The sequence below is a fragment of the Bacillus rossius genome, chromosome 18 (assembly GCF_032445375.1).
Source record: "Bacillus rossius redtenbacheri isolate Brsri chromosome 18, Brsri_v3, whole genome shotgun sequence".
NCBI classification, from domain to species: Eukaryota; Metazoa; Arthropoda; class Insecta; order Phasmatodea; family Bacillidae; genus Bacillus; species Bacillus rossius.
The window spans coordinates 5,557,178-5,577,665 of NC_086345.1; the positions used below are offsets into that span (position 1 = coordinate 5,557,178).

General features: G+C 35.5%; 1 protein-coding gene across 2 annotated transcripts in view; it reads right to left on the reverse strand.

Annotated features, from left to right (window-relative positions):
* Positions 1-20,488, reverse strand: part of LOC134541461 (alanyl-tRNA editing protein Aarsd1-B) — a 52,990-nt gene that overhangs the window by 27,428 nt on the left and 5,074 nt on the right. For both annotated transcript variants that reach the window (XM_063384938.1, XM_063384936.1), the window contains exons 3-5: positions 17,099-17,258; positions 10,020-10,112; positions 1,576-1,697 (exon numbers count right to left, since the gene is read on the reverse strand). In XM_063384938.1, the coding sequence (XP_063241008.1) occupies positions 1,576-1,697; positions 10,020-10,112; positions 17,099-17,258 (375 nt within the window). The remainder of the gene's footprint in view (positions 1-1,575; positions 1,698-10,019; positions 10,113-17,098; positions 17,259-20,488) is intronic.

Genomic DNA, 20,488 nt, shown 5'->3' on the forward strand with positions numbered 1-20,488 from the left:
TTAAGAATCAAAAGAACACTCACTGGGCTGACCTGCCGTAGCATTACTTAGGGGTTAAAAGAAAAAGGCTTACAATATTAATTTAGGTGTTTTAGTGGTACGGAGCACTGAAGCTAAGCACCCTCTTGCGGCAGTTCGAAGCGCGCAATTCAAACACACACACGACTACGTATGTATCGGTACAAATGCCGGGCAGGATAGGGATGGGGAGGGAAATGGAGGATGACCAGGCTCATGGGGCGAAGCCCCGGCTGACGTCAAACTGTAAAAATTAGTGTTCAGATGAAGAGTTGCCATTATTACCTAAAGAACAGTGTAATGTGGGCCTGATCGATGACTCTTATAGTCACAGTAAAGATTTTACAAATAAGAAAGAAAATCTATTGGTTTCAAATTCACCAGATCAAGTACAAGAAATCCTTATTTGGAGGTTAGCAAGAACACTAATGTATGTTTACATCACTTTCTTTACTACACTAATAATATGAAAATTACAACAAAAAAAAGTGTTAAGACCCAATCACTGTCCACAAAAAAAAAACATTACAACAGACATAAGACCAATTTCACTGAAATTCGCTAAAGAAGTAAAAAGCCAAAAAGGAGTAGATTTGTAACAACTACAGAAAAAAAAATTACATGATGATGAAAATGACCGAATAAGTGGGTTGGGTCAGTATTTTTTATGCCTATTTACACCATCGTCCTAATAATGTAAAAACTAATTTACTGTGTGACCTAAACCTAAAACTATCTGTTTAGATACATTGCTATAGTGTTCCGAAGGCATAAAATTTCATAAAATAAACACAATGGCAAATACAGTCCAGTAGTTTTGAATGAAGATTTTGATGTTCTATTGTGCTGAATTAGGTAGTCAGACTTTGATATAAAAATACCATGAGATATAAAATTATAATAAACTGTGAGAGTTTTAACGTGAAATATACTGACTTCTGTGTAGGTTGTGTCCCGAATTATCTGGCAACGTTAGTATTATTTTGCTTATTTTTTATGTCTGTTTTTCAATATTTTGTTTCATGATGAAGTTTTGGAATACATAGTTTATGTTTGCTATAAACAACATTTTTTATTTATCAGACAATAAAATTTTGCCATTATTTTTCTTTTTCATACATATTTGTTTGTTATTGTGTGTTAAGCCCTACTGACCCTATACGGTCGAGTCAGTCAAAGAGATTTAGTAAGTTACAAGCCAAAAAAATACACAATTTTTATTTTTATTTCACAGATTGTTCTTTATCTATATTTTCTTTGAATTGTGTATATTAGAGTCATAATTTGGAGCATTAGGTCAGAGGTAGTGTTCTGTTTTAATTAGTGTCTCTTCACAACGCGTTAAAGAGTTCATAGATTACGATACTGAGTACTACTGATACTGTTTGTAGATAGTCATTGACACACAGTACTGGAAATGTCTACAAAAATTTTTACAGTACTAATTTACTTGAATTGAATTATTAAAGAGGAAACTTCTACATTGCTTACTATCTGATGAGACATTGCCTACTGTCTGTAAAAATGTTTCACTTGAAAGGACACTTAGACACTTACTGCAGTAAGTTGAGGGTCGCCCTCCTCAAACACTTTGACTGTGACTGGCGTCGCTGCACGGATCTTCTCGTTGACTATCTCCTCCATCCTGTCCATCTCCTCCTTCTTCACGGACTGAGTATCTGCAAGTGAAGGGGAATAAACAGCATCACTAAAATAATCCTTCACTGCTCCAAACCTTTTGGTTCATTATTTTAAATACTTGGAATGTTAGTGCATGTCAACCTTTTTTAAATAATTTAATATTTATGTACTGAAAAATATCTTTTGCATATCTACTTTTAGATATTTAAATGTCAAAGAAAAAATTTTTTTTAAGAAACTTTGTTGACCTACTCAAAACTAAAACTAATTGGATTAAACAATTCAAAAATTGTGGGACATTATACCTCTAGATGAACATACTTTACTTAATTTAGGTGTCGAAAATATCCACACCAAAATAATGTTACACAAGTAAACAAAAATAGGATCACGATTGGACGGCTCAAATATAAAAGGAACCAAGCAACATTATTTTATTTTAGTTAAACTACAGCAAGTGTATAATAAACCTATAAAGTTTGTTTATATAAAGAGAACTAAGCTCCTTATACTCATTTTATATAAAAAAAAACTTTATATGTTTCTTATGGACTGTTCTACGAACTTTTGAATATATTTAGAAATCTGTGTCCACCATCATATTTGTGTGTGTGTGTGTGTGTGTGTGCGCATATGAGTGTGTGTGTTGACGCTGTGTAGGGACTGAAAAAATTATCACCTTGCTATAGATGATATTTAATTTTTTTTCTTCTAATTTTCACTTTATATACCATTTATTTGCTCATTTCTAACATAAATGCTATTTCCAAATAAACTGGTTTAAAATGCCATTCCCTTGTAAAAAAAATATCCTTTATAAATGTATTTTAACACTTAGAAAGAAACAACCCTTCTTATAGATATTCAGTGACCTGATCCGCCTTATACTCATTCTTTGCCATTTGTCTAGGACACGTGCATGAATAATTAAAATGTTGTATCCACCTGAATATAAGGGTATAACGTTTTACCAAAACTACGGAGACTCGTATCTTGGCATTGGGAACAGCTTTTTGAAAGTCTACAGGCTCTGCTGCTTAATTGTGTCACTACCGATGTTAAGTACGCCTCCTGAATCCCGCCATTTAGTTGGAAAACTACGCGCTCTGCCTGTAAACTGCATCACTCATGCGATTGTAGACCGGGGCTTCCTGAACCTCTACATATGTGTGACAGATGAGAGATGCAAGACGGAGAGGGTGCAGATGGAGTTCACCCGTGGCTGCTGAGACGGCAACCCTCCCTTCTTTCACCTTCCCAGACATAGATCATCACATTCTTTGCTTTCTGAACAGCCTGGCTACTTTCGAACTAGTCATAAAACACAATGTAAATCACTCTACTGACAACCGTGGCACCAGAAAGGGTCTAGTAAATACGGGATAAATTTAATCATTTAAATAATTTTCAAGTGCTCTGCACTTGAACTATGACTTCCAACCCATAAAGTCTTTTTTCATAAACTCGTATCCAAAAAGGTTTGGGGGTCACATTATGTTCAGATGGACACAGTAATTAAATTCATGTTGTCACAATTTATTGGCACAGTTAATACACGAACACAACTCGTCCATCATCTTCCCATAAATGATTGGCCAATGAGATGAAAACAAAAGAAGCTGCACACTCGTGCATTTTGCTTCAGTGGAGTGTGAAGTAGACCACAGTGCTGCAAATATTTGGCATTCCCCCACGTGTTACCCTTGATCCATGTGGTGAGTTATGGCTAGTTACTGTGATCATACTTGGTGATACTGCCATGTCTCCTGTGATGCAGCCACGTTGCATGCATCCCATATAACTTCAAAGTACAGCATGTCCATAAGAGAATGTCCTAGTTACAAATTTCAAAAGTATTAACTGTAACCATTGTAAAGTGTTGGTTCCAGGTCACAATCAAAGAACAACACAAACAAGTTTTAGATAAGCGCATGCACTAGTACTGCTTTGTTGTTGCAAGATGGCGACAACTGAGGGTAAAGGGTTTTGTGTTCGGAAATTTGCTAAGAGTGAATCTGTAAAGTTTATTTGGCAACAGGATGGAGCCTATGCCCATCGGAATATCTGTGTATGAGAGTGGTAAACAAAGAAGTCCCTGACCGTTGGATTGGTCGTAATGGTCGAGACGACAGAGCTCTTTTTTCGCTGGCCTCCGCGTTCACCTGACATAACGCCATGCAATTTTTTTTTCTTTGGGGCTTTATAAAAGATCGTGTCTACGTTTCGCCGCTACCTAATGGTTTGCCAGAGTTGAGACACAGAACTGAAGAGGCTATTGCTGCCATTACTTCGGACGTTTTAACCAAAGTGTGGGAAGAATTGGACTTTAGGTTGGATGTGTGCAGTACAACTAAAGGTGCAAATATTGAACATTTGTAAGAAAAACTAGGTTTTTTTACTTCAAATTTATGTATTTGTTGTAAATAGTATAAATTAAACTGTTATAATATACCACTGAAAGTGCAACATTCTTTTAAGGGCATATGTACAACCCAACCCAATTAATCCAGTTGATTTTTGTATTATTCTATGGATTAAACCTACGAATTAATGTTTGCTAGCATATCCCACAGGCAATTTTTTTTTTAGTAATAAGCATTTTAAATTTTTTGTGGTTTTAATCAAGAAAAGGTATGAAAAAATTGTGTTCTTTGTACAAAACTGAATTAGAGGTTTATTTGCAGGCATCTGAATATATGGATATTTAGTTTCCAATATTTTGAATGTAAATATTAAGTTTTAAACATGTTGTAATGTAAATGGTATTTTCACAATAATAGATGCTAATTTATAAAAGAATAGATGAAAATCTGGGAAAATATAGATGAGTCAGGCCACAGTATTTTTTGTCACGGAAGGACGGCATGTAAACATTTCAATCATAATAATTTCCTGAGTATTATAAATATTAGTTAGGAAAATGTCTTGCAAGAAAATGTGATTTGATAGGAATGGTTTGACATCAGGTTTGCTTTTTAATATATGTAGAATTTGTTTATAAAATTATAATATGTAACGTCACGGAAGGACAGGAAAAAGACATGATGTTCTCTATTCAATGTGAAATTGCATTTTTTTCCCTCTGAATAGAACACTAATTTAACAAGACTCTGTATGCTTAATATTCCATGTATGTACATAATTTTACATACAACAACAAAGTTTTATGGTTTGGTTTACTTACATATTTTAGTTATGAAAACATTTCAAGTACCGTCATGGAAGGTAATTTTTTCCCCATTATTGTTTAAAAAATCCAAGGGCTTAATAACTTTTTTTAACTTAATTAAGCTTCATTTACACCAGTAGGAAAGTTAAACTTGTAAATAACCTTATCACTCCCAATTCAACATTGCATTAGTGGATCCGGGAGTGAAAGCAACTTGAAACTTTAACTATATCATTTTCATCATACTCCTTTATCGTCTATTCCAAATATATTCCTTTGTTGTCCATTGCCTTCCACCCCATTACTCGAAAATCACTTGGAGACAATAATTCTTTAATTATACACCAGTAACAAAGCATTAAGTTCTTCTCAGAAAATAACTTTGCATAGCACAAATTTTCTTTGACTTAGTTTATAGCGTTCAACTTCCAAACTAATACTTTCCTCTGACGATGTCTCTGGAGAGTTTTCATTGTTTCCTGGTGGTATAGTGTTGACATTCACCAATACTCTCTCGTCCAGAAAACACTGAATTTATTAATAGCAAAGCTGGCACCACAGAGTCCGAGCACCGGGAGACAACTTCCCCAACGATGCTGTAGCTTGCTTGCAATATCTGGTATTTTAGTTTCAGGAACATACAATGTAATAATAGATTTTACTCATTTGGCAGCAGCATTTGTAAAATCTTGAGCTCCATTTACTACAATTTTTTTTTTGAAGATCAGATCTTAATATCACTTCTCTTTACTTCTCCGCCAACACCATCATGGGGTCCTTTTCCATTGGACGTCTCAACGTGACTGTGGTCAGCTGGGAAGCCAAAGTCTTCTTAACGCAAAAGAAGATCACATGCTTTATATCTGCTTTTGAATTGGCTTGCTGCACCATCAGAAAAGTAGTGCAAAAAAAAAATATATATTAACAGGAGCCTTGTCTTTAAGTCATTGAAAATGGTTTCATTGAATGCATGCAAACTGTCTTTATTATGGTTCAATGAATCTGATACTATTGCATAGCAAGTATGATGTAAATGACCTTCAGGTTTGTAGTACGTATACTAGTGCAATGTAAATTGTAACACTGGGTAAACTACAGTGAGTCTACATGATTTCAGACTGATGCTTCGTTAAATAAATTTCTGTGAAGTCTTCACAAATAATTATTTTGTTTTCTGGGAGTGTTTCTTTTAGAGTTCGCAGTTCACTATGTTGTCTTTTAGCATTATAACTGTGCAGGAAAGATACTCTAATTGTGTGTATTAAAGCTTACATTTTACTGATTCAATGTCTGTAGGTATGTATTTCTTGCTTTACAACTCTGTAATTTTCTGATCCCCAATTATAATAGGAAATACTTTGATTGCACTCAGTGACATCAAAATTAAAGTCTAAATTTGAAGTTCCACAGTGATTGATTGTATTCTGTGTCTACACAATGAATATTATTTGGGTCACATAATGTTTGTGAAAGCAATACCGAATTAGGGAAGTTTTAAAGGTACTTATTCAATGAGGCTATAAGCAGTTCAGCATTTCCAAGATAACTTCATACACACACATCCTGATCTGTAAGAGACATAGGAACTATTTGTTCAGGGCATAACGATTTTAATTTGAAATACCGTAATGAAACATCACTGGATTCTTTCTTGAAAATACTGACTGCTTCAGTTAAGTTCACAAGCAGTAGATGTTTCTGACACCACATTTTGCATTTTGCAGTTTGGACAGTTACAAAGTCTTTTTGACCTGCACATTGCCAGCTTATATCATCTCTTTAAAGAAGTCTTTTACTGTTCTTACAGTTTCATCTGTAAAGGCATCACTTCTTCATTTTCTTTGAACTGCCATGTTTTTAATATTGCTAAGCCCTGCTATATAAAAAATTTACTCAATCTGATTGGTGACAAAGTCTTAACAAGTTTTCCAAGAACCTCAACAATTTTCCTAGGCGAATGAGGTAATGCCTTTTTCACTCAAACAGTTGCTTTACGTATGGCACTCAGAGAAAGAAGTGTATGATCTGTGCATTTTCATTGTCTTTTTTTCTTTTGTGCATCCTTTTTCCTTTCTCATTCATATTTTCTTAATTATAAAATACAGTCAAACCTCTATCTATCGTTTTTCAGGGGACCAACAAAAAAATTCAGTAGATGCGGACATTCAATAGATGTGGACTTCACTCTTAGAATTTGAAAAAAAATATTTCAACCTCAAAATTAGTGTCAGAAATATATCAAGTTACTTGTCATTAAAGTTTAATCAATTGGAAAAAAAAATGGAAGCATTTTACTTAATTCAATTTACACTTTAAAAAAAACATAGCCTTTGCACAACAGACCTACAATTCAATTTCAATTTCTCAAATAATCCTAATTCGTTCATCAAGTGTTCTCAACTACAGTAAAACCTCGCTCGTACGGCCCCCCGTTCGTACGTACACCTCGGTCATATGTACACATTTTCGGAAAGAAAAAGTTTAAAAATATGAAAAATTGTAAGAAATACGTTAAAGTTAATTAAAATACAGTCGCATCATGCAGCGTTCAGAACAAATACGGGCTACATTACACATACGTATTGCGCCACAGTAAAAAAAAAGGCAGCAAATTGATGGAATTTACCGTCAATAGCGCGCCATGCGCGGAGAAAGATCATTGTACTCGATCAGCTGTTGTTACGGCACAGCGTAGCTGCCGGCTGGCTCACTCTGTTCTCTGAGCTGCGCATGCGCAGTATAACTCGCTCAACGCTCCGCCCAGACTCGTGACCTTCCATCAGCAGCCAGCCAATAGATGTGAGCTTAGCGGAAAAAATTATAAGCTCCACCTCCCATATACCAGTTTTGTCCAGTTCTAATACCAGTTTATTGGTATACGCACCAGTTTTCTCGCTGCCGTGACATGTTCAAGTTTACGTTCATTTGATGTCTTGATATCAAAAATTAATTATTTACGATCCCCAGAAATAAATGGTTAGTTTAAAAAATATGTGTCAACTGTACAATACCGTACTTCCGAAATTATAAAATACGTATAAAACAGTTACCAAGACTCCGCTCATTTTATCTTGTGAAGTTTAAATATGGCACCGAGTCGATTTCACGGAAATATGGCACCAATGTTAGCCATCTACTGTTTGTTGACAGTTCACTCGTTGCTATTATAAAATGGCTGCAGATTTAAGGTGATTTTTACTATTTATATATACTATCGTTACTGTTTTTATGACGGTTTCTTTCTAAGCAATGGTTATTTCTGCAAAATCTTCATGCTTAAACGATTATCTATTATAATTTATAGTGACGGGACCACATATTTTGTACGATCAATGCGGACAAAAGGATAATTCGAACATCGGTACAAGCGGACTTTTTTAACCTTAGTTGTATGGCAATTTTGCCGGGACCGTAGAAAGTATACAATAAACACGGACAATCGATACATGCAAGTTCGATAGATAGAGGTTTGACTGTACCTCAATTTTTGTTAGTTCTTCTCTCATTTTTTTTTCCTTTCATTATCTCTATACCACATTTCTCCTTTTTTGAAAGTATCTTCTGCCCGTTTCTGCAATCCTGCATCTGTTGAGCTCAAGTATTGCCCATTGTTTACTAAAAACATAATACATCACTTATAAAGTTATTGAAATGTAAGTTAAAGCCAGTTTTCCATTGTTTAAAGGATGTATAACCGTACATTACCAGACAGAATTGTAAGCAAATGACAAAACCTCGTTTTTAAAATATATATTAAAAGATTATAGATACAATTGGTGTACTAATTTTTTTTTTTAAATATGAATAGTATATTCTTCAAAATGTGAAATGACAATGAAATAAACTTGCCAAATTGAACAAATATGCTTCATTAAATTATCTTCTGAGACTTAGTATTAAACCTCCAGCTTTCAATAATGTAAATGGAGGGAAAATATCAAGTGATAAAAAAATGTCCTTCCGTGACAGTTTGTAAATTTTTTTTTTTCAATAAACATGTCACAAAATATGTAAGTGGTTAATTAGATAAATTTAATTGCACTGTTAACTTGTTAATGTTAACTTACATACCTTGATAATTACTGGTATTTGTTTTTAAAAAAATGCCTTGAAATTATCATGGATGGATATTTTAATTTGGGAAGGGGGTGGGGGGGTTTGTCCCAGTAAAAGGAAGATGGAATTTAATAAATTATACAAAAACTGTTGTCCTTCCGTGATCAAAAATTTTAAAAATTTGACGATTTGAGAATGTGTATCAAACCAATGGTTTTGTTAAGCCCTTAATGCAATTTGTTTACAATAACTTTAAAGCCTGATACACCAATTTTCAATATTTTTCCTGATCTAATATTAAATATTAAAATATGCAACTATTTCCCACTTTTTAATGGCCTGACTCATTTGTTAATGTTTGGAAAATATAGATGCTAATTTTTCCAGTCCCTAATAATGGGTTAGCAATTCATAACAATAGTAATCAGTGGAAATCTTTCAGGTTTGAAAATAGCTATTTCTGATTCATTTCATCATGGACAAAAAAATTGACTACTGCTGGACAGTGACAAGAGACGACCCAGAAAATGAGTACAAGCGACTAGCAAAGAGAAGAAATTCACGTGAATAAGTCCTTTCATTTGAGGTTAGTGTAGTTATAAAACCAGAATCTAATGCAACTAATCTAATCAATATCTAATGTCACATTATTGATCAAAATTAGGTTAGTTTAGCTATTTTCAGAAAGGAAAGAATTTCAAAGTGTATTTTTTTAGTATTTCTAGTTGAAATACGTGTATCTTAAAAACTAGTGCTAATAAATAAAATCTGGCATATTCATTTTTCTCGCCCAAAAGTTAAGAGTAGTTTAACTATTTTGATCCAGGAAACAATCCCAAAGTATATTTTTGTTGAACAGTGAATTAGCCTCTGTCTAACTATTTCATTTAAATTCCCTGACCAAACATAAATATTTCCCTGATTTTACCAAAAAAACTTATCAAACTCCCTGACAATTCCAAAGGTTGACGGCAACTGCAACGTCGACCGAGACGTCAGTGAACATGGCTAACACCCACACGCCAGACGGCTCACTCCAGGTGTTCCCCGATGCTGTAAATCCTGCACGACAATCCGGTGCAGATGAACACAGAACAACTGTGCAACGCCCACGTCATTAGCCAGCACCACTCACCAAGTTCAATGTACGACACTTCCTCTCCCAGCCACCACGATGAAGTGGCGTACCCAAACTCAATCTCTGCAATCGCGGAGATAAGATGCTGCCCTGAAAATATACACATACTTCTAAAAAAAAAAAAAAATACATTAATTAACTCAAATTATGTTTTACTTTGGAGACTTCAACATTAAAAAATGTATCACGCAACCAAAGAGCTCTTTCACTAACTTACAGTTCTCACAATGGGATATGATGATATGGTTGCCTTTTACTCACATTTTCACCAAGAATGGTACACTGATCTTTAAAGGATTCTTATACCTAGTGATGATATTATTATTAATATTGGTGTTGAGAGTCTGATCTTATCTCTAAGTCATCCTATATTTATTTGCAAAATATCTTAAAATAAATTTTAAGAAATTTTTTTTGTTGTTATAGCTCTACAACTTTGCCAAATAATATATTCATTATGTTACTTATTTATAACCTATTTTATGTAATATGTAAATGTTATTGTCTTTGTTGTCAATTTGAATTGTAGTGCCTGTTTTGTCTTTTTTTATGTGTAGTGCTCACTTGTTAAGGATCATATAAATAAAATTTGATGGTTTTGGTTTGTTGTTTTTTTTTGTTTTGGTTATATGATTTGTAAGTTTTGGTTGATTGGTTTGTTGGTTAAAGTTTAGGCTTGTTGGTTTTTTTGGTTTTGGTTTGTTGATTTGTAAGTTTTGGTTGATTGGTTTGTTGGTTTTGGTGTGTTGGTTTTAGTTTGACGTCGTACCTCCTCTTTATTTAAACAAAAACCCGGGTCACAGTCCTGTCCGCGGCACAATATTCCAGCCATGGCCCTGGTAGTGCCACCACTCGTCACCAGATGGCAGTTGTAAATATAAAGAGACAATGTATTATAGTTATGTTATATATGTTATTATTGTAAATATTTATGAAAATTATTAAGTGTGTATTATAAGTATGTTTTGTAGACTTGTAAATAATATTGTAAATGCAAAAGATCCAAAGGGATAGGAATATGTAAAATTGTAACACAAATGATTGTAGAAGAAACGTGTATAAGTTGTGCGGGCTAACAAGCCTAGACAGCTCTCCTCTCCCAGCCAATATGGGAGAAGAAATACCATTATAAGCTCTCCTCTCTCCCAGCCAATCTGGGGGAATAAATATTGACACGGGCAAAAGTGGTATTATTGGCTTACCTTCCTCACTTTCCTTTCCTCAGCTAGCGACTCTTCGTGAGACCGCGGGCTTCCTTTCTTTCTCTCTCTCTCTCTCTCTCTCTCTCTCTCTCTCTCTCTCGTTCTCTCCCTCTCTCTTGCACCTATCCGCTAGCGACTCTTTGTGAGACCGCGGGCAATCCTCTGCTAGCGACTCTTCGTGAGACCGCGGGCATCCCTCTCTCCTACTTCCAACCTTTCCGCTAGCGACTCCTTCAGAGACCGCGGCCACCTCCCTCCTCCTACCCCCTGAGTTGAATGAGGAAGCGTTCTGGCTGCCGTCGCACCCGGCGGAAGGCTACTCATCTTTGGACGGCCTATGTTCAAACCCCCTCTCAGGCAGTGTGAACTTTTGTGCCCGCCATGGAAGATCCGACGGCGAAATTAATTAAGTTAAATTTAGTTATATTTATTAGGATTATAATATTATGTTACGATTTTATATATATTTGTATTAATTAAATTTGAGTGCGAGAATTAATATTAATTAATATTTTATTATAACTACAATTAATAACTAGATAACTTAAATTTTAAAATATAATTTATCAAATAAAACATTTTTTATAATCTAAATATTATAGTTTTTACACAGTCTGTGTTTGTTTTAATCTGTTTTTTATATTCATCTAAATTCGTTGCTCTTTCGGGTTTCGAACCCAATCTAACTCAGGGTGAAATTCCCTCGTAGGTATCTTTGCTTCAGCCTGTTGGTCTGATCAACCACCAGAGCTTGAACATATTGATCCTATGTAAGTTAATAAATGTAGTTTTCGGGAATGAGGTGTACTTAGCTTTTTGAGCAAGTATAAAATTATATAATTTAGTTTGATCCATCGTCAGAGTGTGCAGGGCTTGGACCTATGCCTTCGACTTCTTATGGACAAACGAATATGTACAGGGGTTTTCATTCCCATTTAGTTTGTAAGTTACGGGTCACCATACCCATATACAGGGGTTTCAATCCCCATATATCGCTGAGTGCTCAAGGACGCATTTCCCTTGTTTTGGCCTCAGTAATTTCGGCTTTCCCTCACAGTGCCCACTTTGTGAAGCTACACGATGTCCAACATCTGAGATCAACGTGATTCAATATTTACTTTATTAACTAATTATGTGTGATCATTATACATAATTTTAGATTTATCATATGCTAAATATTAAAATTTTATTTTGAGTCTCTTGACCTAACAATATTTGAAACTTACTTTAATAATATTACACCCAAAATAATTATCTATTATTATAAATTTTCTTTAAGAATAAGTATTTTTCTAATAAATTAGTTTAAAGTGACCCCACTAGTAATTGAGATTATCTGTAAGGTATTACCACTTACATTAACCAATAAGTTTTTTTTATTTGTCTCTATCTCGACCCGACTCCCTCTCTTAACTCAACGCGACTGCAGGTGCCGACGCGCCGCAGCCGCGCGTCAAATGTTAGTAGTAGGATACAGGCGAACCTGGTAACTCGTCCTACTGAAGTTTTTGGTTTTTTCTTTTTGCTTTCCCCTAAGCTCCGCTTTAACGCGGGGGAGTATGTGCCGTGTATTAGGGATTTAGGCACGTTTTATTTAAAATTTTGTAATCTTAAATATTTTTGGAAATTTATTTTTTTTCTCATCTTATTTTCTTTACGGCCAGGTCCTCAGCCTCTGTTCTCAGAGGCGAGCTGATTTTCTTTCCCAGCCTCATGCTAGCTTAGCATTCTGGCTAATATTTCTTCCGCCTCCAGGCACGTCGGTGGCCGGTAACTTTATTTCTTCGCGTGTCTACTTTTGCCTACAGCAGCTTGTGAAGCAGTGCTGAGCCCTGCTAACTCTGTCACGAATCGGTATAAGGTTCACTAGCAGCAAGACACGACAGGAGGGTCCCGTGGGCCTTGCGTCCCACAGACCATGCATTTTTTGAATCCACCCCACGCCTGCTCACCCACCCTCTCTTCTCAGAAGTGAAGCTAGGAGCGACGACCGCACGGGGACGTTAACCGAATTCAAGGCCATCTCAGGCTTGACAGCCGCAGTTACGATTCTGGACTTTAACGACATCTAGCGACGGCTGTGGTCACTAACGCCACTTGTGGGCGTCGGCAGCGCCGACACTACCGCGCTCGCGCGGAGGTAACGACAACCTTTCTCCCCCTTATGTCTCAGGCCGCTAGGTGGCACCTCTGGTTACTCCATTACCCCCTAGCTTGACACTCTCGTCGGTCACTAGTCGATTTATTAGTACTTCTTCTCGCCACCAAAAGATAGCGCCTCAGTAGCGCAGTCACTCCAGTAAGATCTAATTTTTTTTATGCCGGACACCTTCGGGTGGGCTCGGTAATTTTCGGCTCAGAGCCTACCCCCCTCCCATTCTCTAGAGACCCCGCGCTTATGATGTACTGACGATATCCCGCTCTGAAGTTACTTCGGTGCGCGCCTCCTGACTGACTGGTACCGTTTGTAACTGCGATCTTCGGCGAATCATCGGCATCGCACCTCGAATTATGTAGTCTTCTCAGACTAGAGGGATGAAGTCCCTATCTAAAATTAATATTAACCAGTCAGTAGTTTAGTTATGAGTAGAGAAACTTAGTATTTTTTTATATATATTTTTTTAATTAATCATGATGACTTCCGTGTCTACCACGAATCGTGGTTCGGGTTTTCGGAGACGAGACGCCCTCTCCTGAGCGCCGAACCAACACCCTGTTTTGGTAAGTCTTGACGTCATCCCCCCCTTTAATTTCCCTCTATTGGCCTTTTGTGCCATTTAAGTATACTGTCTGGAAACAGGTCTGATTCTTTGGAATTTGGACTTCTGTTTCAGACAGGGTTCCAAGTTTGGGGCAACCAAATTCCTCTGCCAGAACCTCTGGAATCGGTTTCTGAGCAGAATCCACCATCTTTAGGCCTACTACCTCGATCACCGTCTACCTACATCCCCGGGTGATACCCGCATAATTCTATCATTTTATTCACGAACTCAAAAATAGTGTAACCCAGTTAAGACAGCGGACAGTAAAAGCAGTTCGAGGAGACGAAATTTATATAATGTTTTGCAAGGACTATATGTACAACCTGTAAAGTTAGCGATGTTAATTTCATTCATGTTTTTAAATATTGTCATTTTTGTTAAACATTCAGGGCCGGCCCGATAGTAAATAAGTTCAAAGAATATAATATAATAAGTGTAATTGTGAGGAATTTAAGTAAGATCACTTATCAATGAAAAACAGATGTTACTAAGGAAAATTTAATCTATAAAAAAAGAAAGAACAATGATTAATAAAACAAGGAAGTCTATAGACGTAACAGTTGTTTTTATTTATTTAATATATAATAACGATCCTTTTTCTCCCAAGTGTTCGTAGGGAGTCTCTAAATTTTCTTTGTTTACTCCTAGTGTCGCCTCTGATGTTGACTTTTATAGCTATTAATTCTGGGCCCCAGTATTCAGAGTTTCCAAATATTTTTAACTACTTATTTAATTATTCTTTAAGACACTTGGGGTATTACAAAAAATTAAAGAGTTTAAATGACCATTTAATTCATCACCTTTGCCACTATCGAGTGGTAGAAAACTATCTGTAATATCACACAAATCCCTTAAGAAAAAAAAATATTCATGCACAAAAAATAATTTTGTTGTTTAGTTCAATTCTTACAAATTAACCCTACTCCCATAGCCCCCCCCCCCCCCTTTTTGTTTTAACCAATTGTCCTGAATTATATCTGGAACACATATCCAACCCAACCCCAAAAATTTAATTTGATCATAACATTAATTTACTTTATACATTCACAGCAAGATAGTTAAATTAAAAAAAAACACATTTTTAGTTAAAAGGTGGTATACAAAAATGTAAAAAAACATTCATTTTTATCATATATAAATATCTAAAATGTATTCACGTAACCCATAATTCACCAAATGTACTACTGGGCAGGCACTAAGCGTTATTTGCAGTCAAGTCCAAAAATAAAAATTTAAATACCTGCAGTCATCCATTAATGTTATCTATTGGTCTTTTTTAAGTGGTTATTAATATTAAGGATAGCTGGTGAAACTTGAAAAAAAACTTTTAAGGACCCTATTTCAATTAAAGGAAAATTAAAGACTTTTCAAGGATGTTAAGGAGGCGTACGAACCCTGATATGCGTGAGTGCGTGAATGAGTGAGTGTGTGTTAAATTGTAATGTAAATAGTCCCACAGTAAAGTAGAATTTAATGTTAACTTGTTAATAGTTCTTTTTTTCTCAAGTTACTGGTACAGCTGTTTTCCCGTATGCAATAAAATATTTTTTTTGGAGTATACAAATTTATGTAAATATTGTTTTTTTTTGTGAGGGCTTTAGTTATCAAAGTGTTAAAAGTCAGTCACTGTTTAAGTTTTCAGGTGGCAGTAGTGGGACATAGTACAGTGTGGAGTTTTGTTTTATGAAATGTTTGGCCATGCATTTGTAGTTTTATTTTGCAGCGTGGTCATTTACCTGTTGAGTAGATAATGCCAGTGTGGTGTCCAGACATTACCATTAAGGCTCTTGCTGGCCTTGATATTCAAGAACTTGCAGTGTGTGATTTTTCCAAAAAAAATTGCATAAATTATGTTTACAGACCTGGTGTCACAAAGGAGGCAAGCATAAATGAAAGCTTGAAATTTCAGATTTAAATAGTTGTTGTCAATATATTTATGGAATTGAAGAGTGTTCAAAAAATTGAGTGTTAACATATGTTTGCATTCATTATCACCTGTTTGTTTTAGTTGTTGAATGTTGTTAGATGTTTGCTGTTGTTTTGAAACAATAGTCTAAAAGTTTAACTATTAATAAAGTTTAAGAGTGTAAAGATAAACTTTATTACATTATTTTATTCCTGAAATGATGAACATTATATGCTGGAAGTATCTATAAACACAAACGTTTATAATGGGAAAAATTAACTTAGGGATACATAGAAGTGATCAAGGAAATAATTATTTAAACGTTATAAACGGGAAATCTTTATAAACGGGAAAACGTATTTTGTGGGAACGTCTTAAGCGAGTTTTACTGTATTACTCAAAAATTCTTTGTTGAATTCATGCTTAAACTTTGAAATCTACAACTAGTAATAATAAAACAAGAGACCAAACTGGAAGTAAACATTTTAATTTCATAATTGCGTTCAACTAGGTCCTAGTGAGCAACTTCTTGCTGTGATAAATAAATGTGTAAACATACTTGTTAACATATTAGCTAAGCCACATACGATCCACCCAAGTATAGAAAATGGTTGTTGTATCAGATTATCTGAATTCAATTGCACAACAGGGCTCCACTCCTGGTTTTTTATTCAATGTAAACACATTTAATTATTTTGGGCCAGCATTATCTTCCAAGGGATCCACGTGAAACATTCCGAGAGGAGACTCAAGGGAGTCGGAAGTATACTGTTAAACTAACATAAATAAGCCCTTAAGAGACTCCGCCCACCCGGGCACACACGCGGTGCGCAGAGCTTCAGGAAAAAACAACGCGATTTCAAAACCACTCGAGACATCCGAGTGGGGGTCTGCTTACGAAAAGCATTTAAGAGTTCCCTGAGGGCCGAAAAGTACTTATGATTCCGGATTGAGTTTTTTTAAAAACTGTATTTTTAGACAAGTTAAAATGGCTAAAACGCATGTTTTCAGAGTAACTTTTAGGCTATAGATTCTTGAAAGCACTTAAGGGACTTGCATCACACTTTTATCTTCATTCCTCAGCCGTGTGATGTCACAGTCGCCGCTCGTGTGCACGGCGGGAAGACTGCGCGCCAGTCCAGAGGAGACACCAGCGAGCGTCGCCCCCTGACGAGGCGGGCCCCTTGGAAGAGGACGGGGACTCACCGGAGTGCTGCTGCATGTGGTCGAGGCGACGGCCCCAGTCCAGCCGCTGGCGGACGGCGGCGCCCACGGCCAGCGGCGCGGCCACGAAGTGGACCGCCTGGGCGCCGCGCCGTGTCACCTGCAGGACCGGCACGCCGTCCAGGGAGCCCGTGTCGCACGGCTGCCGAGCACGACACAGCGACCGTCACCCGGGCTTCATTCACAGCACGGTTCCAACCATACGTTTCAAATAATGTGTTTTTAAATAAAATATCTTTTGACGTGACGTCTATTAAATAGATGAACGCCGGCTGCACGCACGAAAAAGTGTCCCGTTACGCACTGTCCCGTTATGCACACTGTCCCGTTATGCACACTGTCCCATTATGCACACTGTCCCGTTACGCACACTGTCCCGTTACGCTCATTGTATGCTTGTGCCGCATCTGTCTCTCTTTCACTCGATTGGAACAACCATCGATTTGACTTTTTCGAGGCACATTAAACATGAAACACTCCCATTCGTTTCCTACTCTTCCTATCATCGTCCTGTCCTTAACAGAATAACACAGATTGGAAGAAGTTAAATAGCAAACATGTATAAAAATTATAGTTAAAACAATCTGTTTGTTGAAGTAATAAACGTATTTGAATTAATGAGTGCAAATAAAAGTAAATTTATCAATTAAATTGTAGATTTCATTTCACTCCTTCTTTGTATCCATAAAAAATAGTGATAATTCAAAAAAAAAGATTCAATTGTATTCATAAAAGTAGACAATAATTTCATCAATGTTTTATTATGACGTTGTCACTTTAAACTATCGTCCGTAAACAGTCTTTACAGACAACCAATTTTTTTTTTTTAATTATCTTTGAAAGATTTGTGCAATGGGAGTGCATGACTTGATGTCAGCTTTTGGACATACGCCTAACGAAAAGCCATTAGTGATAGAAAATTTATGACAACTGATATTAAGCACCACACACATTTTCTAAGCAATGTCGTATGTCCAAAAACTCGCATCAAGTCTTTTTTTTTTAATGACAGTTCGAATTCCATGTTATATTTTTTAACAATAGTTGGAATTCCATCTTATTTTTTTTAATGACAGTTCGAATTCCACCCTTAATAACAACAAAAGTTCGCTCATAAAAGTTTCTTGTGATTTACACTAACAAAAAATTACACACAATAAAGATCTACTCATTTAAATTATCTGAACATGTTGTAGATTACACCCAGCTAAAAAATACTCTAAAATTAAATTAATTAAAATTAAATTAAAAGTTTTAAAATAAAGAATACGAAATAGACCAATTTATTATTTTTAAAAAAAAATCCTTTTCTGTGGGAATTCCTAGACTATTCTGTGGGAAACACCCATTCTATGGAGAATCCTTCTGCTGTGGGGAAATACCCTTTCTGTGGTTACATCCAAGTCAGATGAGCGGATTTGCTTTGATATTATAACTTTTTTGGTTCAACAAGATTGGGCAGAAAGCCGGATGTTATAATATTGCTTTTGTTTGAAAATGCTGAGAACTAAATTATCTAACGTAATAAAAAAAAAAGAAGCTGGTTTAAAACTAAAAAAAAAAAAACCTGGTTTGAGCAAGAAAAAAAGGTTGTTTGGTTTTTTAAAAAATTGGTGTTCTTCCAATCCTCAATGAGGATATATTTTCAGAAATCCCAGGTAGACAGAGATCTTCCTATTGTTTTAAAGGACAAATGGACATTTTATTTATTTTTCTGCAAACACTGATGTTTTATCATTAATGCATTCTAATTAGACCAAGTTTGTGGAGATACTAGTGTTATTCCACAGTATGTTTTGCATGACTAAATCCGCCCACATGTTACACCACTGATGGCCTACTTCACTTTTTTCGAGGTCCAGATATAATTTAAAATCTAATCAGAGGGCCACAAACTCATGAATTAATATTAAATATCTGAAAATAATTTTTAAAGTAATATTATTCTATTTAGTAACAAATTAGTGTAATATGTGGCATGTGAGGAAGAAATGAGAAATAATTATCTTTAAAACAGTACATACAAAAAATAAAAATAAATTAATCAAAACTATGAAGAATAACCATGAACAAAAAAGTATAAAATATCTTTCAATATTTCTGTGAGATTATCTTGGCTGTCATAACGGTTTCTGCTGACAACTTATTCTGCACGTACAAAAAATGCTAACAACGGACAGTATACCTGAATACAGTAAGTAGACTCCCTATTATCCGCGCGTGCTACGAAAAAATACAGCACATATCTATATCTGTATTTTATTACAAGTGAGCAAATTTTAACTCTACTGACGAGTGTATTGTGTGCAGTATACAGTAAAACGCCACAGGCCTTCTCGGAACTCAGTAGACTGGCACGCGTTGCTATGTTTGTCTCTGTCGCACTTTGTTTCTAGTCGTATGGTTGAGCACTTTTATGTTTACATTACTGAAATGTATTGTATGTTAATAATTCAGTAAAATACTAAAATTTTAACATCATTAATAATTTTTTTACTGTTAATTTTAACTTTTACTGTACCTTAAGTTTTAGATTTTGAAGATGAAATTAATGTTTCCTTTTTTGTTTCCCATTTTCGGATTTTTTTGAGGATTATCCGCGATTTTCACTATCCGCGGTGGCCCTGTCACTTAATTTCACGGATAATCAGGAGTGTACTGTACTTATTTGTAGAGAGATTGCTTGTGTGGGCCGCATTTGGCCGTCTCTGTCTCAACACTCACAGGAATTACATTTTTGATTGTTTCTGAATGCATGGGAGTTAAAATTTGGAAACTATGAATGAAAATGCATTTTTGCAACAGATTTTACAAGACAATTTCCCCCCCCCCCCCCCCCACACACACACATACATTTTAAACCAATGTTTGTAAACAAAAACCACTGCTAATGTTTAGCAGACAAATCATTTTTTTTATTTTTAACTGCCAGTTAACTATACTACCAAATATATTTGTTCCAAAAAAAAAAAACCAATAACCAATTTTACTGTACACGTGGTGTCTACAAATACTTGGTTGAATCAATTTCAGAACAAATTTAAAAAAAAATTAATTTTTTACAATTTTTTTTAATGTTATTACAGTCATATGATAATCAAAATTAATATTAATATGAAATAAACCTACTAGTTCCATGAAACGTGCCAATTTTATGTTGGAAGACTGAAACCTTTTTAGAGACTATTTGCACGTGATTTTAAGGACAGTTTCCAAATACATTATTAATATTTCATGAGCTACAAAAACTGAATTGAAAAAATCTGCTGCAAATTAAAGTTTTGTGGCTTTTGATATTTTCTTCTGTGACTTTCGTGACCAGTAGACTCCCTGGTAGCCTACATCCACTCCGACTGGAATGCACAGTGTAGA